Raw genomic sequence first — 25,941 nt, forward strand, 5'->3', positions numbered from 1 at the left:
CTCTAGAAAGAAGCCCTCGCTCTTTGATTCTGAGGGACTGACACCAAAAACCTGACGTTTACCGCTGATGATTCAGATCGCTGAACAATTTTCTGTTATCAGACTCCATTGTAGCTGCTGGAAACATCTTGACTTGGTGTCCCAGATGGGCCCGGGAGTGAAAGGTACATCGGCAGCAGCTGGTTTTTAAAGTTATAGTGTTTTAGGGAGGAATTTTCCTTTGAGCCTTGAGGCAGCTGACACATTGTGCAAAAGGCTATCAGTACGAGGAAGCCGGGCCTTTTGGGTCCTTTTGTTTTATGCACCGAGTCTGTGTTATTCTTATGAGCACAGACAGTTCAGTCGATCTGTGCGAACATGAATAACTCACTCCAAGTGATAAAACCCAGGGGCCAAATTCACATGGGATTCACGCATGTGTGAGTGTGTGTGTGTGTGTGAGAGAGAGAGAGTGTATGTGTGTGTGTGTGTCAGAGAATGAGTGAGACAGAGACAGATGTTTCCCTTCAAGTGGGATGGCTTTAAACACGCTGCAGAACAAAGCTAGAATCCCAAATTTTGGATCGCCATCCAAGGGAGTCGACATGCGGCTGCCCCACTTTAGTGCAAATGAGGTGTGTGTGTGTGTGTGTGTGTGAGAGAGAGGCTTACAGATAGCAGCCTATTCCCCCCCCCCCCAAAAAAAAGGCCCAATTAGTGAAGAGTCTGTTCATTCCCTGCAGTAATTGGGAGCCAGGTCATGGGCAGAAAAGCTTTTATATCCTTAAATGTCCTTAAAGAGAGAGACTAAGCCACAAAGCAGAGCCGATAATTCACGGGTCGTTCTTCGCTCTGACCCGTGCCGACGGTCACAGGCTTTGGGTAGTGACTCAGAGAATTAGATCGCGGATACAAACGGCTGAAATGAGGTTTCTCTGCACTCAAAATAAACCAAAAAATCAACAGATTCCAGAGTACAGTTCTCTCTCTTGTAGTAAAGTGTAATACTGTCACATAATGTGCTACTCCGTACCAGTAAAAGCTCATTTGTCCTTTTAACACACTGAAGTCTCTGCTGTCTGTGGCTCTCAGCCTGTCAAACAGCATGAGGTCCTTTGGAAAAAACTCCTAATCAAACTGAGGTGACTGTAAAAAAAAAAACTAAAAAAAAAACACTCTGGCCATCATTCCTAAATTGAGAAATTCCTCTCAGCAGCTTTCAGAAGCACAGAAGAAGCACAGCCTGCTTGTACAGCTGCTTCCCATCTCACCTAGACATTATTATTTTTTAATATATGGTAATTAAATTGTGACTTTAATAGTATATTCTGAATATAATGCAATACGATCGCGCAATTTCCCTGTCATTTTAGTTCCGTTTTTTATGTAGTTTACATGCACAATGACAAAATATACACTCTTAGAAATGATGTGTCATTTTAACACATCTGTGTGTCTCTTCTTTGGGGCTCAGTAACACACGCTTGTGTTACTTTTCAACACAACATATGTTAATGAAAAACGCATGTTGTGTGTACTGTCATTAACATATGCATAACATAAGTGTGTGCTGTCTCAAAGAAGAAGGAAAATTGACACATGCTTTTTAAGAGTGTAGAGGCAAAGGGACTAAAACGAACAAAGCAATAAAATACGATGATAAAATGCAGAAAGGAGTGATGCAAGTAACTAGTTTGTGCAGGCGAGATAAGAAACGACATCAAGCGGCTTATAAAAAATATCTCGCATCAATTATAATCACAAAATACAAGAGAAGTGTCAGCAGTTGGAGTGTTTTGGTGTTTTCTGACTGATTCTGCTCTTTTCCACGTTTTATGGTTGTATGGTATTTTCACGCACCTGCTCTCTCCTTCCCTGGATCTTTTTAAAAATCCATCTTTATTTTATTTTTTTTTTACAGTTTGATTCCCCGCCGTCTCATTGCTGTATTTGTTTTCCTCTGGCCACTTCAGCATGTCTTATTTCATCCTCCTCCTATCTTTCCACCCCAGTTGGTCTCAAACAATATCGAGCCGTATCAACACCAAGCAGTTATAAATAAGTCATAGCGGCTCTGTTCCCCACAGCAGGACTTTGATCCATTGTTTTCCTTTTGTTTTTGTGGCGTGTGTGTGTGTGTGTGTATGAAAATGTTTGGAGACAATGCATTTAAAATTAAACTCGACCGGGGAATTTGAAGTCAAACTTGGCATTCTGACTGATGGGGGACCAATGCAGAAGTCTTCCTTGGTGTGAAGTGTTTTGTGGAGATTGTCCCCGCCCCTGCACACCCACATATGAGCACACACACACACACACACACACACACACACACACACACAAGCTCACTGCAGCTGCCAACACTCAGAAATAGTTGTTGCTTCTTTGCGTGTTTGTTCGTGTTTATTCATGTGGGGGAGACAGAGTGACAATCAGCGAGACAAATGGTGCAAGCAGAAATGCGTATGGAAAATCATGCACATACATCAGTGAAAAAATGGTCTCACACACACACACACACACACACACACACACACACACACACAATCCAGAGACTCACAGAAACAATCAGACGTGCTTGGCTTTGTTTAGCGAGCCGCAGACAAAGAAACAAATTCAGTATGATTAGATTCGCAAAGAGATGTAAAGAAACCAAGCAAAGAACTGATAATAACCTGAGTAAGTATCCATGACTTGGCAGTGACGTCAATATTTTGTTGACGCCCAAAACAGTGTTCCACTATACCAGTGATTCTCAACCTTTTTCATATCAAGGACCCCTAATTTAGTCCACATTTGGGCCACAGACCCCCATTTGATTCGATTTTGTCTCTTGAACCCAAATGTGAGAATATTTTTATTGTTAGATATGATTTTGTCTAGAATTCCACGACTATCTGTATTGTAGGTAGAGAGATAACAGTGAAACTATGATCAAAATAATCATTATACGACATTCTCTAATTGTGTTAACTTCTTGTAAATGAAATAACGGTGAAGTTTAACGATCCATCAATTTGCTGGGGGACCCCCCTGGAACCCCCTCAAGGACCCCTGGTGGTCCCCGGACCCCACGTTGAGAACCACTGCGCTACACCACTAAAGTCTGCAGATAAACTCCCCGACCTGTCGTTTCATGATATACTACATCTTATTCACAACCCGTCTCTGTATTCTCTGAAACCTTTAATGCTTCAAAAAAAGCCTTTTCACTTTTCACTCTTTTGCTTTTGACCTCTAACCTGCTCTGACCTTGACCTCTAACCCCTCTCCCCCTTTCCCCCCTCTCGTTTCACAGCTCACATTTTTATATTTCCCCTAATAAAACTGTTTTATCCTGTGCTCGTAAAGCGTCTTTGAGTACTGAGAAAAGTGCTATAGAAATGTGATTTATTACTATTATTATTATTATTATTATTATTATTATTATTAAAACCACTGATGCATTTCGGTGTTTTACTTCAGGAAAGGGTGAAAGTATCCAAAAGTACTTTAAGTTTAGTTCCTTTCTCTCACTAAATGTGAACGTTTTGTTTTGGGAGTCAATATGACAAACCCACGCGTGAACGAGTGTGTGTGTGTGTGTGTGTGTGTGCGTGTGTGTGTGTGTGTGCAAGGTTAGCTGCTGCAATAGCCGGAGCAGTGTATCAGGGGTCACCCAGCAGGTTTTCCATCATAAATAACTTGCTGCTGCTCAACATATTCATGTGCATCCGGTATGTGTCCAAGTATGCGTTGAATGCGTTGTTGTGGGTGCGATGTTTTCACACGCTGTGCTCTGTCACTCCATGTCATCCGTCAACACAAAGGTGTCATTGAACTACATTTTTGATGTATCACAAATGCTCACGTGAACGCCGCCTTACCCTGTGTGTGTGTGTGTGGGTGTGTTTGTGTGTTCTTGATGTGAAGAAAAAGAAGAAGACGAAGAAGAAGAGAGTGAGAGTGTAAAAGTGCGAGTTAAGGCTAGGTTAAGGTTCAGGGAATAAAGGGATTGTCAAGTAATTGTCCAAGTAAGGTGTACAGTAGTTGTGTGGGAGTGTGTTTGTGTGTGTGTGTGTGTGTGTGTGTGTGTGTGTGTGTGTGTTCATAAACTTCTATCCTTACAAATGCCACAAAAACCTCTACAATGAGAATCCCTCACTTTTGGGTGTAAGCGTTAGAATTAGGGTTGGGTATCTAGTGGTTAGAGTTATTGTCAAGGGATTATCCTCACAAGTTTACTAATATACACTGTGTGTGTGTGTGTGTGTGTGTGTGTGTGTGTGAGAGAGAGTGGGGACAGGCTAGAGCAAGAAACTGAAGAACAGAAGAGAGAGAAAGTCAGTTTTGGTGGAGAACTGCCTCTTTTGGGAATAACGATTTCTATCCCGTCATGGAGAGAAATCGTATGATTTTCGCAGTCTGGTTCCAGATGGAGGAATGGAAGATTAGAGGATGAAAGAGGAGGGAAAAAGGATTAAATACCCCAATCCAGAATTTAATTTGCCACTTAATTTGTTATTCACATAGATGTATTCACATAGATAGCCACGGTTTAGCATGAAACAAAGATGAAATGTCAAGTGTTGCCTGAAATACAAAGTAGAATTACAAGTTATATAACTAATTATCTTGTGTAAAAACATTTTCTTCTTTGGCTCTTCATATATGATCATTTTAAGGATATTTGATGGATCTGTTGTTGATCTGCTGGGTCCTGACCTTTTGTTTTGTTTTTTTCAATATTGGTGATTTAAGAATATAACCTCATTCCTTTTTTTAATTTATTTTAAGGATAATTTCTCTCTGGATGAGATCCTCAACTAAATGCCTAAAATGTCCTGTAACATGATAGAAGAGAGAGAAAAATGATACAGGGAAAGGTTTTATTGAGCCAATTTGGTTGTTTCTAAGTGTTCTCTACTTCATTGTCGGGTGAAAAAATTGTATCTCCAATTTTGGTGATTTTCATGTTTTCACTTCAGTTGAAGGATTACATGGTTGTCTGTGGGTTGACAAAATTATCTGACCTCTTGTGAAATCTGTTTGAAACCCATTGGATAATGTCTTTCCTAGTTTGTGAAAAGTTGACATTTTGGAGATACAAGGTTTTCGCGGCGGTATGTATGTATGATCTCAAAACAATTTTAATGTGAAATGAAAAAAGCATTTCAGTGACATCTGATATGAGAAGAGAAAGGGAATAGTTGTAGTAGCCTACTAATAAACAGTGTATATCCAGGTAAACACCATTTTCTGCATAAGTAAGATACAACCACCTATGAATCTGCAGTTCGATACAAAACCAATTGCCGATATGAATGTTCGTGGCTTACAATTGCAATTTCTACGTGAATATCTTGTGGTCACACTGCAGTCACAGCCCGAAACGTTTGTGTCTCTTTGTTCTCCTGTGCCAAAAAAAAAGAAGATAAGCATCATTTATTGTTTTGTGTGCGACCTTTGCCTATATTCTTCAACAGTTGTGCAAAGGATCTGCACCAAGTCAAAGGCCGAGGGAGAGGTTTGATATTTTTTAGGTGAAAGATCAGGAGAAATCTATCGCATCTCGCAGATCTCAGCCCACACGTCGCAACTTTTGTGAAACGAGGCCCTGCTTAAAGCTCCACATTCTCTGCTTTCCAGTGTTTTATTTTATGTCTTGAGGTCCATTCAAAGCTGTGTGTGAGGTGTCATGTACCAAAAACACTCTCAATCCATTTTTACACGTTCGTTTTCCAGCATCTCTCTGAGCCTTACCAAGAACAGGCTGTTTCTGTCGCCGTGCCTTTAAGGCTCATTAATATTAATGACCCCTCTGTTCTGATTGGCTAACCGTTTCAAGAGTGAAACGTGAGACACAGCGGCCCGGCAGCTACAGGTAGGGAAAACTCTCCGGTAATAAACAATGACAACCGCTCCACCGCTTTGAAAAAAACACTTTGTTAGTCTATTATTTCTTACAAAAATGATAATGAGCGAACCTTTGTGACGCCACAAAGTTACGGAAGTCCAAACGGCTCGTTTAGAGGCTCGCTTTTCTAATATGGATTGTGTGGATTTAGTTGGTGACCGTGTGTTTTGATACTTTCACCATGTTTAGATAGACCATCCAACTCCTTTATCATCACAGAGGCAAGGGGAGTCCTGTTTTACACCATATGAGACCTTTAACGTTAAAATAAATAGGCACAGTCACAGTTTACCTAATATCATGGATTGGGACAGAGAGGAAAATCGGGAGTGACAGATTGGATATACCCTCTAACAGTCTTTCTGATGTGAGACTGAGCTACAAGGAGAAGAAAAAATACAAAATCCAGAGAAATATGATATTACATTATATCCGTGTCATCTTTCTCCTCCGCTCTAAATTGAAACCAACCCTCAGGGAGGCAGAGTTTCCTTTTCCCGCTGAGCAGGCAGCTCTATTTTTATAAGGAAGCTAATCAAATTTCTAGCTGAATGAACCACGTAGCTTCAAATTGTTTAACTGCATGGTGGTGAGGAGGAGTTCTGGATGAAGAGGAGGAGGAGAGAGAAAATAAAAAAGAGGAGGAGGGAAATTAGAGAGAGAAGGAGGATGAAATAGTAGTAGTAAAAAAAAAAGTAGATGGGGTAATGAAACTAAAATATAACAGGAGGAAGAAAGGTGAAACGAGGACTGGGTGGAAGAGAGAGGTGAAGAGGAGGTGAAACAAAATTAGGCGAGGGAGAAAAAGGATAGAAAGGAAGACAAGGAGGAGGAAATGGAGGAGGGAGGATAAAGGGAGGAGAGGAAGAGGGAAGAAAAAGGAGAAGGGAGAGTGATAAATGGAGGAGTATCTTTGCATTTCAGGTCGTACTTTTCTTCGGGTAAATTGGAGAACGTTTCCTCAACTGTATACACACACTGCCAGTCTTCTAGGCTAACGTCAGCAATCGAGCTAGCGATAGCCTAGATAGCAAGCAATCTTCAGCAATTTCAGGGGATTCTGAATGTAAATACCAGAGGAAATTGAATGCCGTAGCGCTATAGATATCAAGGAATATCTAAGTCTTTTAAATTTGTACTTGTGGTTAATTTTCGGCTTTATTATTTTATGACATTTTTTACGTTCACATACAACTCTGCGCTCTGTTCAGCCATGTTGGGACAAGCGATTACGTCAGAACTGGGCCAATTCGTGCCGCATCTACAATCCTGGGGCGGGATTCACAAAACCTTCAGAAAATAGGAAAAACTGATATTCTCAGAAATAGTTCTTATACATTTTCTTAGCTTTCTTCTTATGTTTCTTCCTAAGAAAAAAATTTAGGAATAAATGGTATTCTTGAAATGAAAGTTCTCTGATTTTTTTCTTAACTTTACGACAACCCTTCAACTGTCTTAAAATTCCTACAGTGAAAAGGTAAGCCTCTAATTTCAAACATTTAAACAAATTTTAGACAAGTAGGTTATAGTTCAGTCTTCATAGGTTCCCCTACACCTAGAATTAAGATTAACATTTCATATACTTCATCAGTTGTAGCTGCCCTAAATAGGTTTTTCTCCAATTGTTTTGTAGATGGAAGCACTTTGGGTTGCCTCCTAGCCTTGTCTACTAGCCTCAATGGTAGTAAGCCTAAAGTTTATTAACTATAATTAATTCAGGCCCTATTTTGAGAAGTTCTTAAGTAGGAAAATTAAAGAAATACTAAGAACTAACTAATTTACCAAGAAAATATTGAGGAATTACATTTAAGAGCCTTCTTAAGAACTTCCTAAATTTTTTCCTCTGATGTCATTTCTTAAGCTCTATTTTAAGAACTCATTGGTGAAACCGGCCCCATCATCCGACATAATGAGGTGTTCATGTGGCACTTCATGGTCGGAAACTCGTTTCAGACCGTAAATCCCACACCACTTGAATGCAGCGTAAGAGGGGGAGGAGGAAAGATAAAAAAGATGGAGGAGGTGATGCAGGTGGAGAAAGTTTTAAATGGAGATTAAGGAAGAAGAAAGATAAAAGACAGAGGAGTAGGTGAGAGAAAGTCGGCTAAATGAAGGCTAGAAGAGCAAAAGTAAAGAATCAAGGGAGGATTCCACGAGGAACCAGAAACCGAGCCGTAGAGATTAGCAGATTAGGGAGAGGAGAGGAAACTTTCACTGGAGGATTTATTCTAATTATTCCTCCGAACCTCATTCACTCTACTCTCCTCCAACTTCCTTCAAGGACGCAGAATTTCCTCCTTTTCCTTTGTTTCTCTCCCTCCCTCTCTCCCTCCCTTACTTTATGAAGGATCTTATCAATATCTCACCCAGCGGGGGGGGGCTCAAATTACCGCTTCAACTCAATACCTCCTCCCTGCGCAATAACTTTCTCTATCAGAATCATCCCTTTTCTTGTTCTTTTTTTTTTATTCTGTCTTAATTTTTCTCTCTTTTCCCCCGTGTCTCCTTATCTTTTCTTTCCCCCGCAGGTAAAAATCCATCAGGCTTTTGTAACATAACTTGATCGGATCGCACGAACCGCGCTGCCAATTTTCTTTTTTTTTTGTTGACAGCAGCTGTAGAAAAGAGCAGCAGACGGTGAAAAGAGGGAGAAAGATGAGACGGGTCAATATCGGATTGCAAAGCGCGGAGTTTCAGCCTTACTTCCGAGCTCGAGCCGTATCTTCATCTTTTTCCAAAATGATTTCACACGTTGAGATTAGACCAGACTACACTAGAAAAGGATAAAAGAGAAGGGAAAAGAGCAGGCTGGACTCGAACAGAATATTTATCAGCACTAGACAAGACTGGAATATAATAGAGACCAGACCAGGTTTGAAAAGAATAGATATTTTGTTCCGGCCTTTATAGAGGCGTTGCAGAAGCGTTTTAGAATCCCCTGGCGGCCATGTTGGAAGACCGATACGTGATTTCAGCGCAGCAGCTGCCAACACAACACTACAAACACCATGATGGTCTACTCTTGCTGTGTGGCTGGTTCTTCCAATAAGGGAGGAAAAGCGGCAGAGAAGAAATCATTATAAAAAGACTTCCAAAAAGAAGGAAAAAAAACAATTATCTGGAAAAATAGACGGAAACTATGAAAGCCTGAATCAATCACAAAGATGTCAAGGCAGACGGCAGTAATCAGCACAGGGTCTGCTAAGACAGTGGTTCTCAATGTGGGGTCCAGGGACCACCAGGGGGTCCCCAGCAAGTTGAATGAATTGTTAAACTTCACCATTATTTCATTAAGTAGTGAAGTTTTAACACAATGAGAGAATGTAGAAGAATGACTGTTTTGGTCATAGTTTCTCTGTTATCTCTCTACCTACAACACAGATAGTCATGGAATTCTGGACAAAATCAGATCTAACAATAAAAATATTCTCAGATTTTGTCTCTTAGATTTCTGAGAGACAAAAACTCATCAAATGGGGGTCCGTGGCGCTAATGTGGACAAAATTAGGGGTCCTTGATATTAAAAAGGTTGAGAATCACTGTGCTAAGATCATTTCTTGAGTCATTTTAGCTACCTATAGCTTCCCAAATTGCTATCCAAGAGTCAACAAGAAATCTTACTCAACTTTAGAGAAAGTGGCATACACAACATCATGTACTGCTTTTGTTGCCTAGCAACGCAAAAGGGAAGTTGTTTACACAGCTGTTTATTTACCTAATGTTACCTAGCCTAGCTAGTTAGCTAGCAAGATGACTACAACGTAACTTCCCTACACTTTATCAAACTTTTACTTTATTAATTGACTACAGTTGCTATTTTTTTCTTAACACTAATCTGATTACATTTTCGTATTTTAAAGATTGTGAAAGGCAAACTCATGTCATATTGGTAAAATGAATGGTTTAAGGCAGTGGTTCTCAATGTGGGGTCCGGGGACCACCCCAGGGGGTCCCCAGCAAATTGATGAATCTTTAAACTTCATTATTTCATTTACAAGAACAATTATAGAATGTAGGAGACTGACTATTTTGATAGTTTCACTGTTATCTCTCTCCCTACAATACAGATAGTCATGGAGTTCTGGACAAAATCATATCTAATAATAAAAATATTCTCAGATTTGGGTCCGAGGGACAAAATCGCATCAAATGGGGGTCCGTGGCCCTAATGTGGACTACATTAGGGGTCCTTGATATGAAAAAGGTTGAGAATCACTGGTTTAAGGGGTTTTGGCATTGTAGACGTCATCACCCTTCACCCCCCTGAACATTGAAAGGACAAATACAACTTTCATACAATGTGCTTAAAGTTACAAAAGGCAAAGTAGAATAGTGAATTTAAACGTGTGTTTGGACTGGGGCCAGCTGGACGGGACTCTGCTGTCAAAAAGATCTTAATGTAAAACGTCTAGCAGACTACCGAGTCGGCGATAACAAACACCCAGCTTCAGCTCAGGAGGAAAAAGTTCTGAGTTTCCGTGGTTACAGCATATCAAGTCAGGGAAGAGGTGGGAGGTGTGGATTTGAAAATCGGCTGCACTGTCATCCCCTGTACAACACCTACAGAAGGTTTTCTCTTAATAAGGCTTTGGCTCAGGGGAGGGAGGCAGCGAGAGGGAGAAGAGGGGGAAGGAGAGATAGTGTGTGGGTGGGGGGGGGGGGGGAGAGATATGTGCCCTGTCCAGAATAACTTGTGTGCTGCATGTTGAAAGGTTTCCGAGTTGTCTTGTCATTTGCATGTAAAAAAAAAAATTCACCTTGCTCTCAGCAGCGTGAAAACAGTATTCAAGATGATTTATAACCATTAATAAAGCAACCTCAGCCAGTACAATGTGTATATATGTGTGTGTGTGTGTGTTGTGTGTATTAAGCTTAAGACTGCTGAAGCAAACCACAGCCATTTCAGAACTGTAGCTGAGGCTGCAAAGAGGAAGATTAAAGCAATTTACTGTTGTGTCTCTCAAGCACATACTCTCTCTCTCTCTCTCTCTCTCTCTCTCACACACACACACACACACACACCTAGAAATCAACCGACACTGACTTCAATGATTTTGTGTTTTGTTGCGAGAGAGAGAAGGAAAATGGAGGAGTGTGAGAAGAAACAGGCAGAGAGAGAATGAGAGAATACAGGCGGCAAAAAGAAAGAGAGGGGAAAAAGATGATGGGAAAGGAAATTCAGGCGGGAGGGATAAAGGTGAGGGGACAATGTGAAGTAAAAATGCTAACCAGCTGATTTGCACACACACTCATAGCTCAGGGAAGAGTAATACACATACACAGTTGAGTAATACACACACAGTGCTAAGGCGAGGATGGTATACACGCACACACACGCACACACACGCACACACACACACAGCAAGAGCGGCACACATGCACACACGCAGTGCGATGGCAAAAGGTTAGATGCACACAAACACAGTGCTAAGGCAAAATGGTGCGCATACACACACAGCTAGAGCAAGAGTAGTACACACACACACACACACATACACACTAAACAGCAGGACACAACAGTGACTCACTGCTTAGTCAGATAGTGTTCCTAGGTGCCGCTTTTTTCACCCTGTAAAAAAAAACAATAGAAAAGTTGGAGGAAACTTAGAAAGAAAGATAGTGTCTGTATTTTACAGAGTGAACTAAACTATGTGGAGCTCCTTCCTCATGTTGAGCTGCACAATCCTGTCTGAAGCGAGAAGAGACGGGAAGAGAAGGGGAGAATCCACCTGCAGCCAGTCTCCCCTTCATCTACATCAGGACTGAAGTGGATTCAACAGGTGAAATCAATAAAGGATCATAGCTTTCAGCCAGATTCACATGGTCAGTTTCTTTCGTTTGAACTGCATAATATCGCCAAAAGGTGATTTACTGAGGAACGCTAGGAGGAGGAAGGAGTACTACTGGTCTTACCTACTGCTACTACTTCTAATACTACTACTCCTACTGCTACTAGCCTACTACTGCTACTACTGCTAGTACTACTACTAATACTGCTACTACTGCTAGTAGTATTACTACTGCTATTACTACTACTGCTTCTAGCCTACTACTGCTACTAGCCTACTACGGCTGCTACTACTGCTAGTAATACTACTAATACTGCTACTACTATTACTATTACTACTGCTACTACTAGTACTACTGCTACTAGCCTAGTACTACTACTACTACCACTGCTACTACTGCTAGTACTACTACTAATACTGCTACTACTGCTAGTACTATTACTACTGCTACTACTACTGCTTCTAGCCTACTACTGCTAGTACTACTGCTGCTGCTGCTACTACTACTTCTACTACTCCTACTGCTACTAGCCTACAACTGCTGCTACTACTGCTAGTACTACTACTAATACTGCAACTACTATTACTACTGCTACTAGCCTAATACTACTGCTACTACTACTACGACTACTACTACTACTACTACTACTGCTGCTACTACCACTGCTACTGCTACTTTGGATAGTACTACTCCTATTACTCCTCTAACAACCATTAGATTAGTAACAGTAGAGGATAAAAAATACAGGAAAGTTGACAGCTTATTTCCTGTAGGGTGATAAGGGGGAGAGGATAAGCTAGCCAACGTTGGCAGCATCTTGACTGGACCATGAGTCACCACACAAACAATGACTCAGCGCTTCTTGAGACACGAGCTGCAACCAACTCTGCACTGCTGTGATTTGTAATAACACTTCTTTTTTTTTTTTTTTAAGGCATCATCTCTGTCCCTCTTGGTTTTGATGTGAAGCGTTTCATACCATAATGAGGTAGTGAAATCACTGAAAATTGATTGATATAAAGTAAAAGTCACTATGGAATAGAAATAAAAAGTTGAGTATCTTTTTTTTTTAGAATGTGAACACATGGACTTTGAGTATCAAGCCAGAAATTTCAGGTAGTATTGTGTTTTACATGGATACATGGTGTATATGGCATGAAACAGTCTCTTTCTGCAGTCTGTTTCTGTATCTCTCATGTGTCCTTCTCTGTTATCCATCTTCCTCTCATGCATCTTTGTCTGCTGTTTTCTCCCTGAAGGATAATTTCAACAGCTCAATAAAAACATTTCAGCGTTTAATGCCACTTTAAAGAGTAAGGTGATCTGTCTCTTCATTTGCTTTCCTTGTCTTCTTATCTGTCTTTCTCACATCGCCAAACTGGTTTCTGTCTGTCTGTTATCCTGCACAGTATCTGTCTTTCATATATCTCGTCTCTCTGCTGTGATTTTCTTTGCTGTCAGCGATGTCCTCCACATACCATAGATAGTTATATGAAAAGCCACGACAAGTATTATTTTCATTGTTTTCTTATTCTCCCATTTTCTCTCTTTATTTTCCTCTCTCTCTCTCTGTCAAATCAATTCAAAAATCAAATCAAATGTATATTTAAACCGCATTTAAAGGCTCATTCCATTAAAAAAAACCCACAATTTTCCATCTTTCTGTGTGGTTATGAGTTTTAGTTTAGTTTAGTTTAGTTTATTGACTTTATTTATATCAGGGACCATGTAGAAAATACATTAATCTCAAACAAAGAGAGAAGATGCTTTGTACCAGATTTAGCTGCTTGCTAATTTCCATCTGTAGTCCCTGGGCAGGTGAACAGAAACAATAAAAAAGCTATCATCTCCACTACAAACGGACCAACAACCTATTGACATCCACGCAGGCATATGCGCACCCACACACACACAATCATGCACACACACACACACACACACACACAATAGCACATTTGGGCTGTAAATTGGCATGAATGAATATTGAAAATCGGGGTTTGATTTGATATGACCAAAATCTTAACTTACTCCAAAGTGGTTTCAAAATTGGCTTAGAATTGAAGGTGAAATTCTTGACATATTTTTACGTAAAGAATCACTTTAAACATCGGCTGCATTTTTGTCCCACCGTTTTTTTTAGGTCCTGCAAACGCACCACCCCCCACCCCCAGTGTAACCAGTCTGTTGTGACTGCGAGCTACATAGTTGTTTTTGTTTTTGAGCAGCTAATATTTTTGCGTGTTGCCAAAGTCACTAATCAAACATCATGGCAGACAGTGATTGTTGTATAATACCAGGCTGTCAACCTGCACAAAGGCCAAGATAAATATTTCCAGTGATGTTGGCTACTTCATTGCCAAGAATCAGACTTCTAGCGATTCAGCGTCACTATTGCCCTGTTGTTAATGTAGAGGACACACCCACAGTTACCAAGACAGGTGCTGGATTTAGTGAACATGTGGGTATTTCTTTTTTTTGTGAAGGCAAAGATGTTTTTAGTGAATTTATTGCACTTTTAAGGCGATTTGCCAACAGCACCAACTGAACTTAAACTCACCAACATGACTCTTGAGCAAAAGAGTCACGAAGAATATAGAAACCAAGCAGGCGGGTTAAAGTAAGAATTGCCAAACCTTAAGCACAGAAAGAGCACAGAAAAAGAACAGAAACGGACAACATAAACATGCTTGCTTTGTTGATAATATCCATATTTCCCTCTCAGCCTCTTAGCTGTATGAAAAAACACTGAAAAAAACAACAACAACCACATCAGTGTAATACTGCTCCCCAAGGAAATGGCATGAGGGAGTGAAACACACACAGACAAACCACATGTACACCAGGGTAAGAAATGAACTTTTTCTTTTCACATTTTTTGCTGTCTTGGACTGATCTTTAGGGCACTTCAGTCTTCTTCGGTGGAAATCTTATTGAACTACAGTATGAAATAATACATAAATACTCAATTTGTACCATGAGGACTAGCTTTAGTTTAAATCCTAATATACCATCACATAAACAGAATAACAGTAAGACATTTTCTACTGCATCAGGCTGCATGTTGGTTAGTTTTCTGATGGAAAACCTCCATGTTCCCCGCCCAGAACACACTGGGAAGCGCGGTCACAAATCACCTACGGTGGCCCAGGGGGGACAGTTCACGTGTGAGTGTATGAAAACTCAATGAACAAAATGTTATCGGGGTGAACTACATAAAAGGGTACTCCATGGCCATTTTATGAACTTAAAAAGGGCAGTCCCTGTTCACTTTCTGAACCTGATGCACACACACACACACACTTGGAGTCGGTGCTTGCAATTTTTCACCCGATTGAGTCTGCAGGTCAGGGGAGATGAGCTGCGTTCCTCTGCCAGGTGAACAGGCAAGATGTGTGTGTGTGTGTGTGTGGAAATTTAAGGGAAATTGTTAGAGTGCAGTCCATATTTACAGCGCAAAACTGGGGAAAAAACGTATCCAAAACGAGGTCCATAAGAAATGCAAGTTCAAAATGGCCACTGTGGGAATAGGGTCACTCTCACGTCTCTGTGTCTCTGTCTCACACACACACACACACACACACACACACACACACACACACACACACATACAAGACACGTACAAATGCACACAAACTTAGACGCAGGTCGCGTTTATACACACAAACACACCTGTGTCAAACACATAAACCACATTGGACACATTACCGAGACCGTGTTCAACTGTCATGGGCAGCATGCAGCAAGGTGTTGTAAAGACGTGTGTGTGTGTGTGTGTGTATGTGTGTGTGTGTGCGCTAATTTCCTATTAACTGAGCATAGGTTGCTTTATCCTTTAAGGAGCTTTAAAGAGCTTTGTGCATCCATTTGAACACTCTAGCTGAGCTAATTCTTTCTCTGTTCGACCAAAACAGACTGCCTGTGTGTGTGTGTGTGTGTGTGTGTGTGTGTGTTACTTAATTTATTAATTGGATAATGTAGGTATATATTTTTATCCTTAGAGCAAACATTTCTCTCCTTCCAAAGGTAGCTGTGTAAGCTTTGATGCCTACAAAGAGATGCATGTGTGCATCACACACATACACACACACTCATATCACACTCATTACACACACAGGTCTTACCTGTACATGTTATGCCGATATGTGTGGTATTGTCCTGTTGCTTATTGTTTTATTTGTGTTTTTATATTATGTGTGTTTTCTGTGTGTTGTATTGTGAACCCTGCCTGCAAAGCAAATCTCAATAAAGTTCGAATCGAGCTGCATTGTGTTAAGATTTTTATTGTTATGTTGAAGTCATATTTCACATTGCCCTGACCGTTTCCAAGGTAACTGAATGATTAGCGTTCAACCAGAAAGATAGATTTCAAACATTTTTTTGGGTGAAAAATAAAATCATTATGAATATAATGATACAATCATACAAAAACAAAAAAAAAAACAGACTCCCGACTCCCGAAGATGCTTGGTGGTTATGGCTCCAGCCTCCATCTGTTCTTATGCTACTAATGAAAACCTGTTTAAAGCATGTTGGTCTTTTGCCAAAAGTTGTAATAATTTCAACTTTGTGCACTCGGTGCTCTGTGTGCGACATGTCAAGCTCCATTGTAAACAAGAGAAAAGAAGCAAAAAGAAGAAAAATGACAAGTCGTCATATTGTTAGTCACGGCACAGATAATCTTGCTTCAATAAATTCAACTTCATACATGTCGTCATAATACAATGATGAAATCGCGAAACAAGAAACTTTCTCCAAGACAATTTCACTTTCACCAAGTACATGTCCTTTTAACATTATCCTGAATAAAAGTCGAATTTGTTGAAACCTTTAAAAGTAAAGAAAATTTCCCCTTACAGAAAAACCAAAAATAAGCTTGATAAGTCTGGATACAAGATAAAATTACTGACAAGCCATGTCAGTTTTTGCAGCCCTGACTGATCTTAAGCACCACTAACCATGATGTAGACTGACAGCACGAGGAGGAGGAGCGAAGAGGCGTGAGTGAAGCGCATGACGCTCGCGCCGCCGCCAAATATGCTGCCGTCGTCCTCGGTCGTGGTGCTGTTGTGAGTGGTGGGGCGCGTGGGCCGCTGGGTGGTGGTGGTGGTGGTGGTGGTGGTGGCGGGACAGACGAAGCTCGCGTCGCTGTCGGTCCCGTCGGAGCTGTAGGTGACGAAGCCCGGCGGGTCGGTGGTGATGTGGCTGCTGATCCACCCCTGGTAGCGGGACACGCGGGCGTAGACTCCGGGAAATCCTGGCACGGCGCAGCCTATGCCGAAACTCACCACTCCAGACTGGATCCAGACGTCCTGTTTGCTCACAATCGGCCCACCCGAGTCTCCCTGCGGAAAGACATCGGCGGTGTGATTCGAGATGGCAGAGCTTGCCTTTTGTCTAAACTGTATACGCAAAAAAAAAAAAATAGTCATTCTGCAGATTTTTCATATGTTATTAAACCTGTAATAAGATTTCATTGAGACATAATGATATAAACCAGTATCCACACAGCAGCAGCTGTGTCGCTGTTTTCACCTCTTTTCTAAAGCTTGTTGTCAAACTCCGCTCCTGAACGAAGCTCCTCCCGGCCCATTCAGTAGCGCTTCATTTTTTTTTTTAAAACTAGCTTGGCTCCTCCCTCGCTGTTTGAAAGCGGCGCTCTCCCCCTCCCATTCCTGAAAAATTCTCATAATGGCGGAATCGATGAAGCGAGTGAGTAAAACTTGTTAAACTAGTGAACTTGCTACCTCCCTCTCTTCACTTGTCATTGTGGGACGGTATGTCCTTAGTAGGCCTCTGTAGTGCAGTGGCTTTGCTGTGCTTTAGTTACAAATTTGTTGCGGTTTCTGTCGCCCTGTATTGGTCAGAAGATTTTGCTTATTGCAGCTTCAAACCAAGTGTAGCGCTGAAATCCGGAATTTGTGAAAGGTTTTTATAAACATAAAGAAAGCTATTCACGTAAAAAAATCTGCTTTGTTTGCATTCGTTTATGTGCTAGAAGTGTGATTTCCAGACCTGTTTCGTCATACAATGGCAGTGAATAGAGAGAGAGAAAAAAAACACAATTCTCCAGTCTCCTCTACCAGAGCAACAGATAACAGAGAATCCCTGATTCGGGGGTTTATCATGGCCAGGAAGCTACACAACCCACTGGTCCTCCTTTAAAACACTTTTAAAAACACACATTTCTCTGCCTGCTTTTACTTGACCTAAGGGCTGTATTCTGTTTTTATTATTTTCCTTTCTGTGCAATTTTGTATGTATTTTTGTGCTCTATGATAAGTTTGTTATTATTTTCACAGTGTCAGACTGAGCACTTTGCATCCAATAGCAATGGGAGAAAAATCTTATTTCTTTATCTTATTTTTAGACCTGCCAGTTTTGAATGCATTCTGCTGTGGTGGCACGATGAAACAACAAGTTTAGTTGTAGCCTGTGTGGAATCCCTCTCACAGCCTGAGCTTGGAGGTACAATGTGAATAAAATCTGAAATAAGAGCATCCACACCTGCCAGTTCAGGTGTCCAGGTGTGATTTGACCAGAAAAAAAAAATTATTGGTTATGAATCAGTTTATACTAAATTCTTCAACACCTATTTTTTCTGCAATGGGATTTTAATTTCAGGCGTCTTTGGCTAGCAAGCTGGCAAGCTGGACTAAAACCTTCCTCCATGTCCATTTCTCCCTCAGAAATCAGCACAGCATCTCATAACAGATTTAGAAAGTTGAGGTCACCTGACACGAGTCCTTCCCTCCCTCCTGTAGACCGGCGCAGATCATGTTCTCTGTAATTCCTGAATCATAGTAGCAGTTGCACTGCCTGTTTCCCACGATCGGCACATTCACCTCCTGGAGCGTCTCGGGGAAACCTAATTGAAGAGATTTAAAGCGTAAGGCACAAATTGGAATGCAAAAATATTCATACAGTATACAGTACATTGTTTGATTTTCACTCAATTTTGTGGCCTTTCCAATATCTTTTACCTGCCTCTTGGTGGAATTTGGTATATTTAAAAAATCTGATTAGATGGCAATACAAATATTTTCAATTTAGTACAGCTAAAAGTTTTTAAATTAAATGTTATTATTAAATGTTACAAAATGTTTTACTACAGCTAAAAGGTAAAGGTTTGTTACCAAATTCTGAGACTAAAGTCAGATTTCTGAGAATAAAGTTTCTCAGAACAGATTAATCTCAGAACTCAAATACAATTTTCAAATGTGGCCCTAATCCTAATACAGATGTGCTGAGTAAAACTGGCTGACCTGACATTGAGATGTTGGTGGAATATACAGTATATAATATATCACAATGCAAAATTATGTTGGGCTGTCATTTGCTTATTTTGGCTTGAATGAAGAGAAATATCAAACCTGTCATTTCCCTGCAGAAAAAAATAACATTTCTTGTAAATTTAATGTATTCATTCTTCCACAGCTTCTTTAAAATATTTGGTTTTTGAATTGAAATTAAGTTTTTTAATCAATCAATTTACTCATTATTGCCTTTTTGTATTTTGCCTTGTTTGTGCTTTAGAAATTATTGCATTTTTTCCCCCTTTCGCTTTATACATTTCCTTTATTATATATATTTTGAAGGCAAAAATGACACAGGAAGGGGGGTTGAGAGGCAGGAATATGAAGTATTCGAGTGGATTTCCATTGCTTTCTTTATGTGAGCAGAGCGCCATCACTTGGTGGAAAGGTGGAATTGCTGAAATTTGCGTTAGCCAAGAGTGAAAGACCCCAAGGTCCTTCAGCGTTACACTATATATACAAATCCTTTTTGATTCTTCAGCCTTTGTACTCACCGCCAGTCCCGTTTCGGCCGAAGCCAGTGACCCAGCTTTCAGTCCCATTGTGGAACGAGCTGTTGGACGCGGCCAGGCAGACCGGGCTGATGTAGTCGGTGAAATTCACAGCAGACTTGAGCTTCAGGAGACATATGTCATTGTCTTCGGTGAAGGAGTTGTAGTCGGGATGGCAGACGATCCGTTCAATCATCCGGGACACTTCGTTGGGGTTTGGTCCTTCCTGGGTCTGGCGGCCCAAATAAACAACTGTATCATTGTCATCTCTGGAAGAAAAAAATGGTAAATGTTAGTGGGAATTCTGACGTTTAGCCCTTAGCTGAGTGTGGACAGGGAAACTCTCCGCTCCCTCAACAGTTCAATTGACACTGAGCAAGGCACTTCACCCTGCAGCAACACTGTGGCTCTACTAAATGTCTGTAAGAAAAGAATGCAGGGAAGTGCTGAAAGAGCATGCTCACTCCACAAACTCTTCTCCGGATAATATAACCTCTTAATTTATCCAGCAAATTATCCATTAAAACTCCTCACCAAATTTTCCACAGGGAAAAAAACAAAATGAATGTACCGGTCCCCTGTCAAAAATCAGCAATTAGAAAAAGCATTTTTCTGCAGTATTCAAAAACCTTTAAAAACATAGGTAAAATCAAAATTTTCATGCAGCGTCAACATAACGACAATTGTTTTTCAATGAACAATACTGGCCAATAAAAATAAAATATACTTTACATTACTAAAATGAAAAACAATCAAATGACAAAAAAGCAAATTGGAGTAAATATTAAAATGTACATGTTTACCTTAAAATTGTAGCTGACTTGCTATTGTCTTACTATGGGACACCTCATTAACTATGCATACTGTTAACCAATCAGAGCATTCATTAAAACCTGGGTGTAGGTGACATCATTTACACCAGGAAGTAGATTGGAATTCCAAATTAGTTTGCTTCTGTTGACAACCAGACGGAGAGTTGCTGTTATAATCATTTGGGTAACTTTACATGAACAGGTCCTTTGTTCATTTATACCATGAAATTGAGAAATGTAATTCTCATTGCACTGGACCTTTAAAGTCAAGAAGAAAAACGAACATTACGTTTGCCACAATGATTCCTCACCCCGTGAAGCAATGAGCAGCCGTCAGCACCCACTGGCTGTTAATCAGAGATCCTCCACAGAAGTGACCAAAACCGAAGGCGTGTATACTGGCCTGCCAGGGCCAGCTGCCAGGAGGGGCATCCTGGCCTCCCACAATCCTGGGGTTGAGCGACGCCCGACCACATACTGACAGAAGAGAAGAAGAGAAAAAGAGTACTAAGAACAGAACGTATGCCATTTGCTCCAAAGCACCTCACAGTACTACAGTATGTGCATATACATTTTAAATATGGGTGGTAGTAGTGGTGAATGAACCCCTAAGGCCATGATCACATAGGACGCTTTTTTTTTTTATGTACCTGCACCTTTTTTCAGTTATTTTACAATTGTTTGGTCACAGCAGTCGCACCTCCTCCAAACTGCGTGCCTTGTGTTTTGATGTGTCGCACTTTGGGACGCTGCCCTGGACTTGCTCTTGTCCAGTTTTTTGCAACATTATCCCCTTCATTACTTCAGCTAATGCTAATTAGTCGTCTTGCAAGTGGTTATTAAACTTTGGCTGTGTCCCAAACATTCTGAGGTTTAAAAAAAAATAAAAACAACGTACGTAAACAAACTCGGCACCGTTGCTCGTCATTGATTTTTTCCGCAGCAGTGGAGCAGACGCACGGGATTGTGGGATATCTTGACCAACGAAGGATACGTCTATGCTGCCTTCAAAAACTGGCCAATTGGAGGCACCTTATTATGGTCTCAGTAGCTAATTTCACTTCTAATACTAACACTAATATGTGTCCCTATGGCGATTTTCAAAATAATTGCGTCATTAACAGGATAACGGTTATAACTATGACTTGGTGCCTCCGAACACTGCCTGATTAGGCGGCAATTTAGCCGTCTGGGACAAAGCCTTTGTGTTTCATAGCAACAAACAATGATGTTAACGCTCCCTCTGCTCTTTGAGCTCTTGCTCTCTTTGTTGTTAGCAATGATCATAGCTGGGCTTTACATCTGAGCAGGAGAGATCATGGCCTAACATGGCAGTGTTAAGTGCTAAGTTAAGTTGATTTAAGGTATTTAAAGATGGAGAGATAGCCTTTCACATGCTTCTTATTGTGCCAACAGAGAGGAAACAAAACTCTGGGAACTTGAAGAACCTGTACAGTTGGTCTTGGATGCTTACCGCCAAGCTGCGCATGACAACCTGCAATTCAAACAGAGGAAGAAAAATATTAAGCAAACCTGTTCAGTGTAAAGCAGATGACGTGTGTGCAATTGTGTGGGTATTCCACAGAGACAGCAAGTGTGTCTGTTTCTGCTGACTTTATTGTATGCTACTATGTATTAAGAGTTCTTTACCTCAAGTTCATATACATACCAGTATCTTCAAAATATAGATCCAACATGTATGATTTTTGTCAACCAAGGACTTCTATCATCCTTTTAAAAATACCACAATTTTAAATTTCTCCTTGCAATTATTTTGTAAGCGTAGGTGTCATGTTTTTTCATGTTTCATGTTATTTGGAATCAAACCGGTTATATCACCGTCCCGACCACAGATTCACCTCTGATTAGGATGACATGACCACATGATCATATATATGTGTATATATATATGTATAGATAGAGAGAGAGAGAGAGAGAGAGAGAGAGAGAGAACAGTTTAAGCCCCAAATACAAAAAAGGCTTTTTAATATACAGTACTGTGCAAAAGTCTTAGGCATATGTCAAAGGAATCCATAAAGCGAAGATGCTTTCAAAACTAATGAAATGAAAAGTCTCTGAATATAAAAAATTTACAATAAACAGCAGTCTACTGACACACTAATGCAGAAAACAAATAAACATCGAAGACTTCTAAGAAATTGATATAAAAAATCTAGGGTGCCTAAGACTTTTGCACAGTACTGTATATATACATATACATATATATATTAAAAGCCTTTTTTGTATTTGGGGCTTAAACTTTTCAAAATAAAGCCTTCTAACCTATTTTGAAGTGCTTTTTCTATAAGACCCTTTTTGTCCAAAGAGCTTTCCAGCCTCCTGTTTGTTTTTTATAGTACAAAATCAGCCATATATATTCCATTTAGGCCAAGAGCATAAGTAGCAAAATCAGACTCGCCCTCTTACCTTTGGATGAGAAAACGATCATCAGGGTTAAACTGCACAGGACCTGGAAGAGAGCCATTTTATCTCTGCCTCCCTCACTCTGTCCTCACCATTAAATACCATACTCCTCGTGCCTGGCTCCGCCCATTCTGTCCTACCTTGAAACCACTCTCATCAACTACTTGTAATTCACTCCACCATTTCCTCAGCGTAGCACAACACACGTTCATCTTTTCCTTTTATACTTCACCTAACCGGCTTAGAAGCCCTTTTTCATAAGATACAACGAATGGCATCAAGACAAACATGCAAGCTGCAGGTAAACAACATGCACTAATGTACAAAAGCAAAAATACACTGAACAAAAATATAAACGCTTTTGGTTTTGCTCCCATTTTTCATGAGTTGAAATAAAAGATCTAAGACTTTTTCTATGCACACAAAAGGCTTATTTCTCTTACATTTTTATTGTGTCAGGTTTCAAAACTTTTAAACTAAATCTTAAGACATAAAAACAAAATCTTAAGACTTAAGACCTTTTTAGTTTAGTTTTTACATAAGAATGTGTTATTACAATCGTAGCTAATCTGACCTTGATTTTGTTTTACCTAGCTTTTAATCTTTCCTTTTACTCTACAATGCGTCCAATTTCATGCATTGCTTTTTAGCTATTTCATTTCCTTATTTTACTTTTATTCTTATTTTACTTTTAGTATTATTACTATTAATATATTAAGCTGATTTTCATTATTGTGTTGTATCTATTTATCTTCTCATTTTGTTAAGCACTTTGTATTGCAAGCTTGCACTAAAGGTGCTATATAAATAAAGTTTGATTGATTGGTTGATTGATTGATTATAAATATGTTGTAAACTCAGTATTACTTGAAAATCTAACATGTAAACTTTTCTGATTAACACGGCCTGCTGCCTCTTACTGCTGAAGATTTTAACTAATGTTGAATCAGAACGGCATTAGCCTTCAGGGGAAAATCCCATGAAGTGATATTTTACAGTTAGAGACAGAGATAGATAGAGATAGAGATAGAGATAGAGTTAGAGAGATAAGTGACACTAAAGTCTACCTACTACCTATTAAAGTAGTACTAGTACCTAGTACCTATTAAAAGGTGCAATAAGTAGAATTTTTACTGTTCCATAGCACAAAATGACCATAATATATCTGCGGGGCATGTTAGCATAATAAATCTGTTGACATGGTTGCTGATCAACACCAATGACTTAGCGATTTTTGGCTTTGAAAACTTTTTTTTACTTTACTTCATGTCTGGTATCATTTTTAATTGACTCTTGTCTTCTCTTCTATGCACTCAAGTGTATTTATCTTAACTGTTTTGGAAAGCACTCTGTCACAGTTTGTTTTAAAAAGTGCTATATAAATAAAGTTTGTTATTGTTTCCTCAGTTGCCAGTACACTTTGATAAAAAGCCATAATTTAAATTAAAAAAAGCCAATTTAAAAACGGATGAGGCCAAAATATTTGAAAGATTCTAGGCTGAAGATTGTCTCATTAATATATATTTTTGAAATTCTTATCCTAGGCAAAAACAACTGGCAGTGTATAATCTATCCTATTTATTTATTGTTATTTTAATGTCAAACAAGCATACTGAGGCTTCAAGCAGAGCGTTGCTGAAAACTAACTGATAAAACTCTCAAAACTAACAGTCAACTTCCCCTAAGTGTTTTATTCTAATTATTATTGTAATCTAATTAGCATGTTTTATAGAGTTGCTCTAATGTATTACACAAGCCAATTTATTGTGAAACTGTAATCCTGTTTGACTGTAATGTGTCTCTTGGTTGATGGTACCTGTTTTCTGGAATGCATAAGGAAGCGTCTGCCAAGATTTTGTTCTGTGTGCATTATCTGTCAGTCACTGGAGACTGTGTGTGTGTGTGTGTGTGTGTGTGTGTGTGTTGAGCATAAGCCAGAAGAGAGAGAGAGAGAAAGACAATGAATTCATCGCCCACATATTTCAGACTCACCCTGTTGCTTCAAACGCTGGGTCATGCAAACCGGCGAATCGGTAAAATCCTTTGTGTTGTGAAATGCAGAAGGACCGGGAAGCACACCTCTGCTAACGTGACTGAGCCAGAGAGCAGGATGACACAGAAGGTTTCTCACAGGTGACTGGACGCCCAGGATGTTTCCACTGATCATGATTGCCTCTGGTTGTTTGTTTTCCTTTAACTGACACTAAGAGTTTCCAAAATCTTTTACTGGAATTCAAACCTCAGCTATAGGAACACCTAGCCTGCTTTGTTTTTGAGCAGTCTGATGAGTAGTCTCGTTGTTATGATAATTAGTTCATATTTATTTTCTTTATTCTATATTTATTTATGTCTCTGATTGATTTGGGGAGATCATCTTATGTATGCACAGAGACTTGACTGAGTTTCCCATTGTGTGGATATAAAGTTTTATGAATGAATTTATGAATGTGAGTTTTTTTTATTGTTATCCTCCCTATCTCTTACCTGTTATATCGCTTTCTCACGCTATCTCTCTCTCTCTGTCTCTCTACCTCTCTCTCTCTACCTCTCTCTCTCTCTCTGTCTGTCTGTCTCTCTCTCTCTGTCGCTCTCTCTCTGTCTCTCTCTGTATCTGTCTGTCTCTCTGTCTGTCTGTCTCTCTCTCTGTGTCGCGCTCTCTCTGTCTCTCTCTCTATCTGTCTGTCTCTCTGTCTATCTCTCTGTCTCTCTCTCTCTGTATCTGTCTGTCTCTCTCTCTGTCTCTGTCTCTCTCTGTCTGTCTCTCTACCTCTCTCTGTCTCTCTCTCTGTCTTTCTCTCTGTCTGTCTCTTTCTCTGTCTCTGTCTGTCTGTCTCTCTCTCTCTCTGTCTGTCTCTCTCTCTGTCTCTCTCTCTCTCTGCCTGTCTGTCTGTGTGTCTCTCTCTCCCTGTCTCTCTCTCTTTCTCTCTCCCTCTCTCTCTCTCTCTCTCTGTCTGTCTCTTTCTCTGTCTCTCTCTCTGTCTGTCTTTCTCTCTGTCTCTCTCTCTCTGCCTGTCTGTCTGTCTGTCTGTGTGTCTCTCTCTCCCTGTCTCTCTCTGTCTCTCTCTCCCTCTCGCTCTCTGTCTGTCTCTTTCTCTGTCTCTCTCTCTGTCTGTCTCTCTCTCTCTCTCTCTGTCTGTCTCTTTCTCTGTCTCTCTCTCTGTCTGTCTCTTTCTCTGTCTCTCTCTCTGTCTGTCTCTCTCTCTCTGCCTGTCTGTCTGTGTGTCTCTCTCTCCCTG

At 40.2% G+C, this 25,941-nt stretch overlaps 1 protein-coding gene across 1 annotated transcript; it reads right to left on the reverse strand.

Moving 5' to 3' along the window:
* Positions 1-15,929: 15,929 nt before the first annotated feature.
* Positions 15,930-22,825, reverse strand: LOC139661961 (trypsin II-P29-like). The gene is made up of 6 exons (XM_071540550.1): positions 22,709-22,825; positions 21,756-21,776; positions 20,593-20,758; positions 19,473-19,738; positions 18,397-18,530; positions 15,930-17,007 (listed from the first exon to the last, which is right to left on the reverse strand). The coding sequence occupies exons 1-6, from the start codon at positions 22,764-22,766 to the stop codon at positions 16,606-16,608; spliced, it is 1,047 nt and encodes a 348-aa protein (XP_071396651.1). The 5' UTR covers positions 22,767-22,825; the 3' UTR covers positions 15,930-16,605.
* Positions 22,826-25,941: the final 3,116 nt, after the last annotated feature.

This window comes from Centroberyx affinis, unplaced genomic scaffold, assembly GCF_046629955.1.
Source record: "Centroberyx affinis isolate AG114_WGS23_722 - 3 ecotype Tasmania unplaced genomic scaffold, CSIRO-AGI_Caff_v1 ptg003674l_1, whole genome shotgun sequence".
In the NCBI taxonomy this organism is placed as follows: Eukaryota; Metazoa; Chordata; class Actinopteri; order Beryciformes; family Berycidae; genus Centroberyx; species Centroberyx affinis.

Coding starts and splice junctions, on each gene's coding strand:
- LOC139661961 (XM_071540550.1), bottom strand. CDS start 22,766: ATGGCTCTCTTCCAGGTCCTGTGCAGTTTAACCCTGATGATCGTTTTC. Junction 19,739..20,592: donor GCTGCTCATTGCTTCACGGG/GTGAGGAATCAT, acceptor TTTTTCTTCCAG/AGATGACAATGATACAGTTG. Junction 18,531..19,472: donor CGGCCGAAACGGGACTGGCG/GTGAGTACAAAG, acceptor CTCTTCAATTAG/GTTTCCCCGAGACGCTCCAG.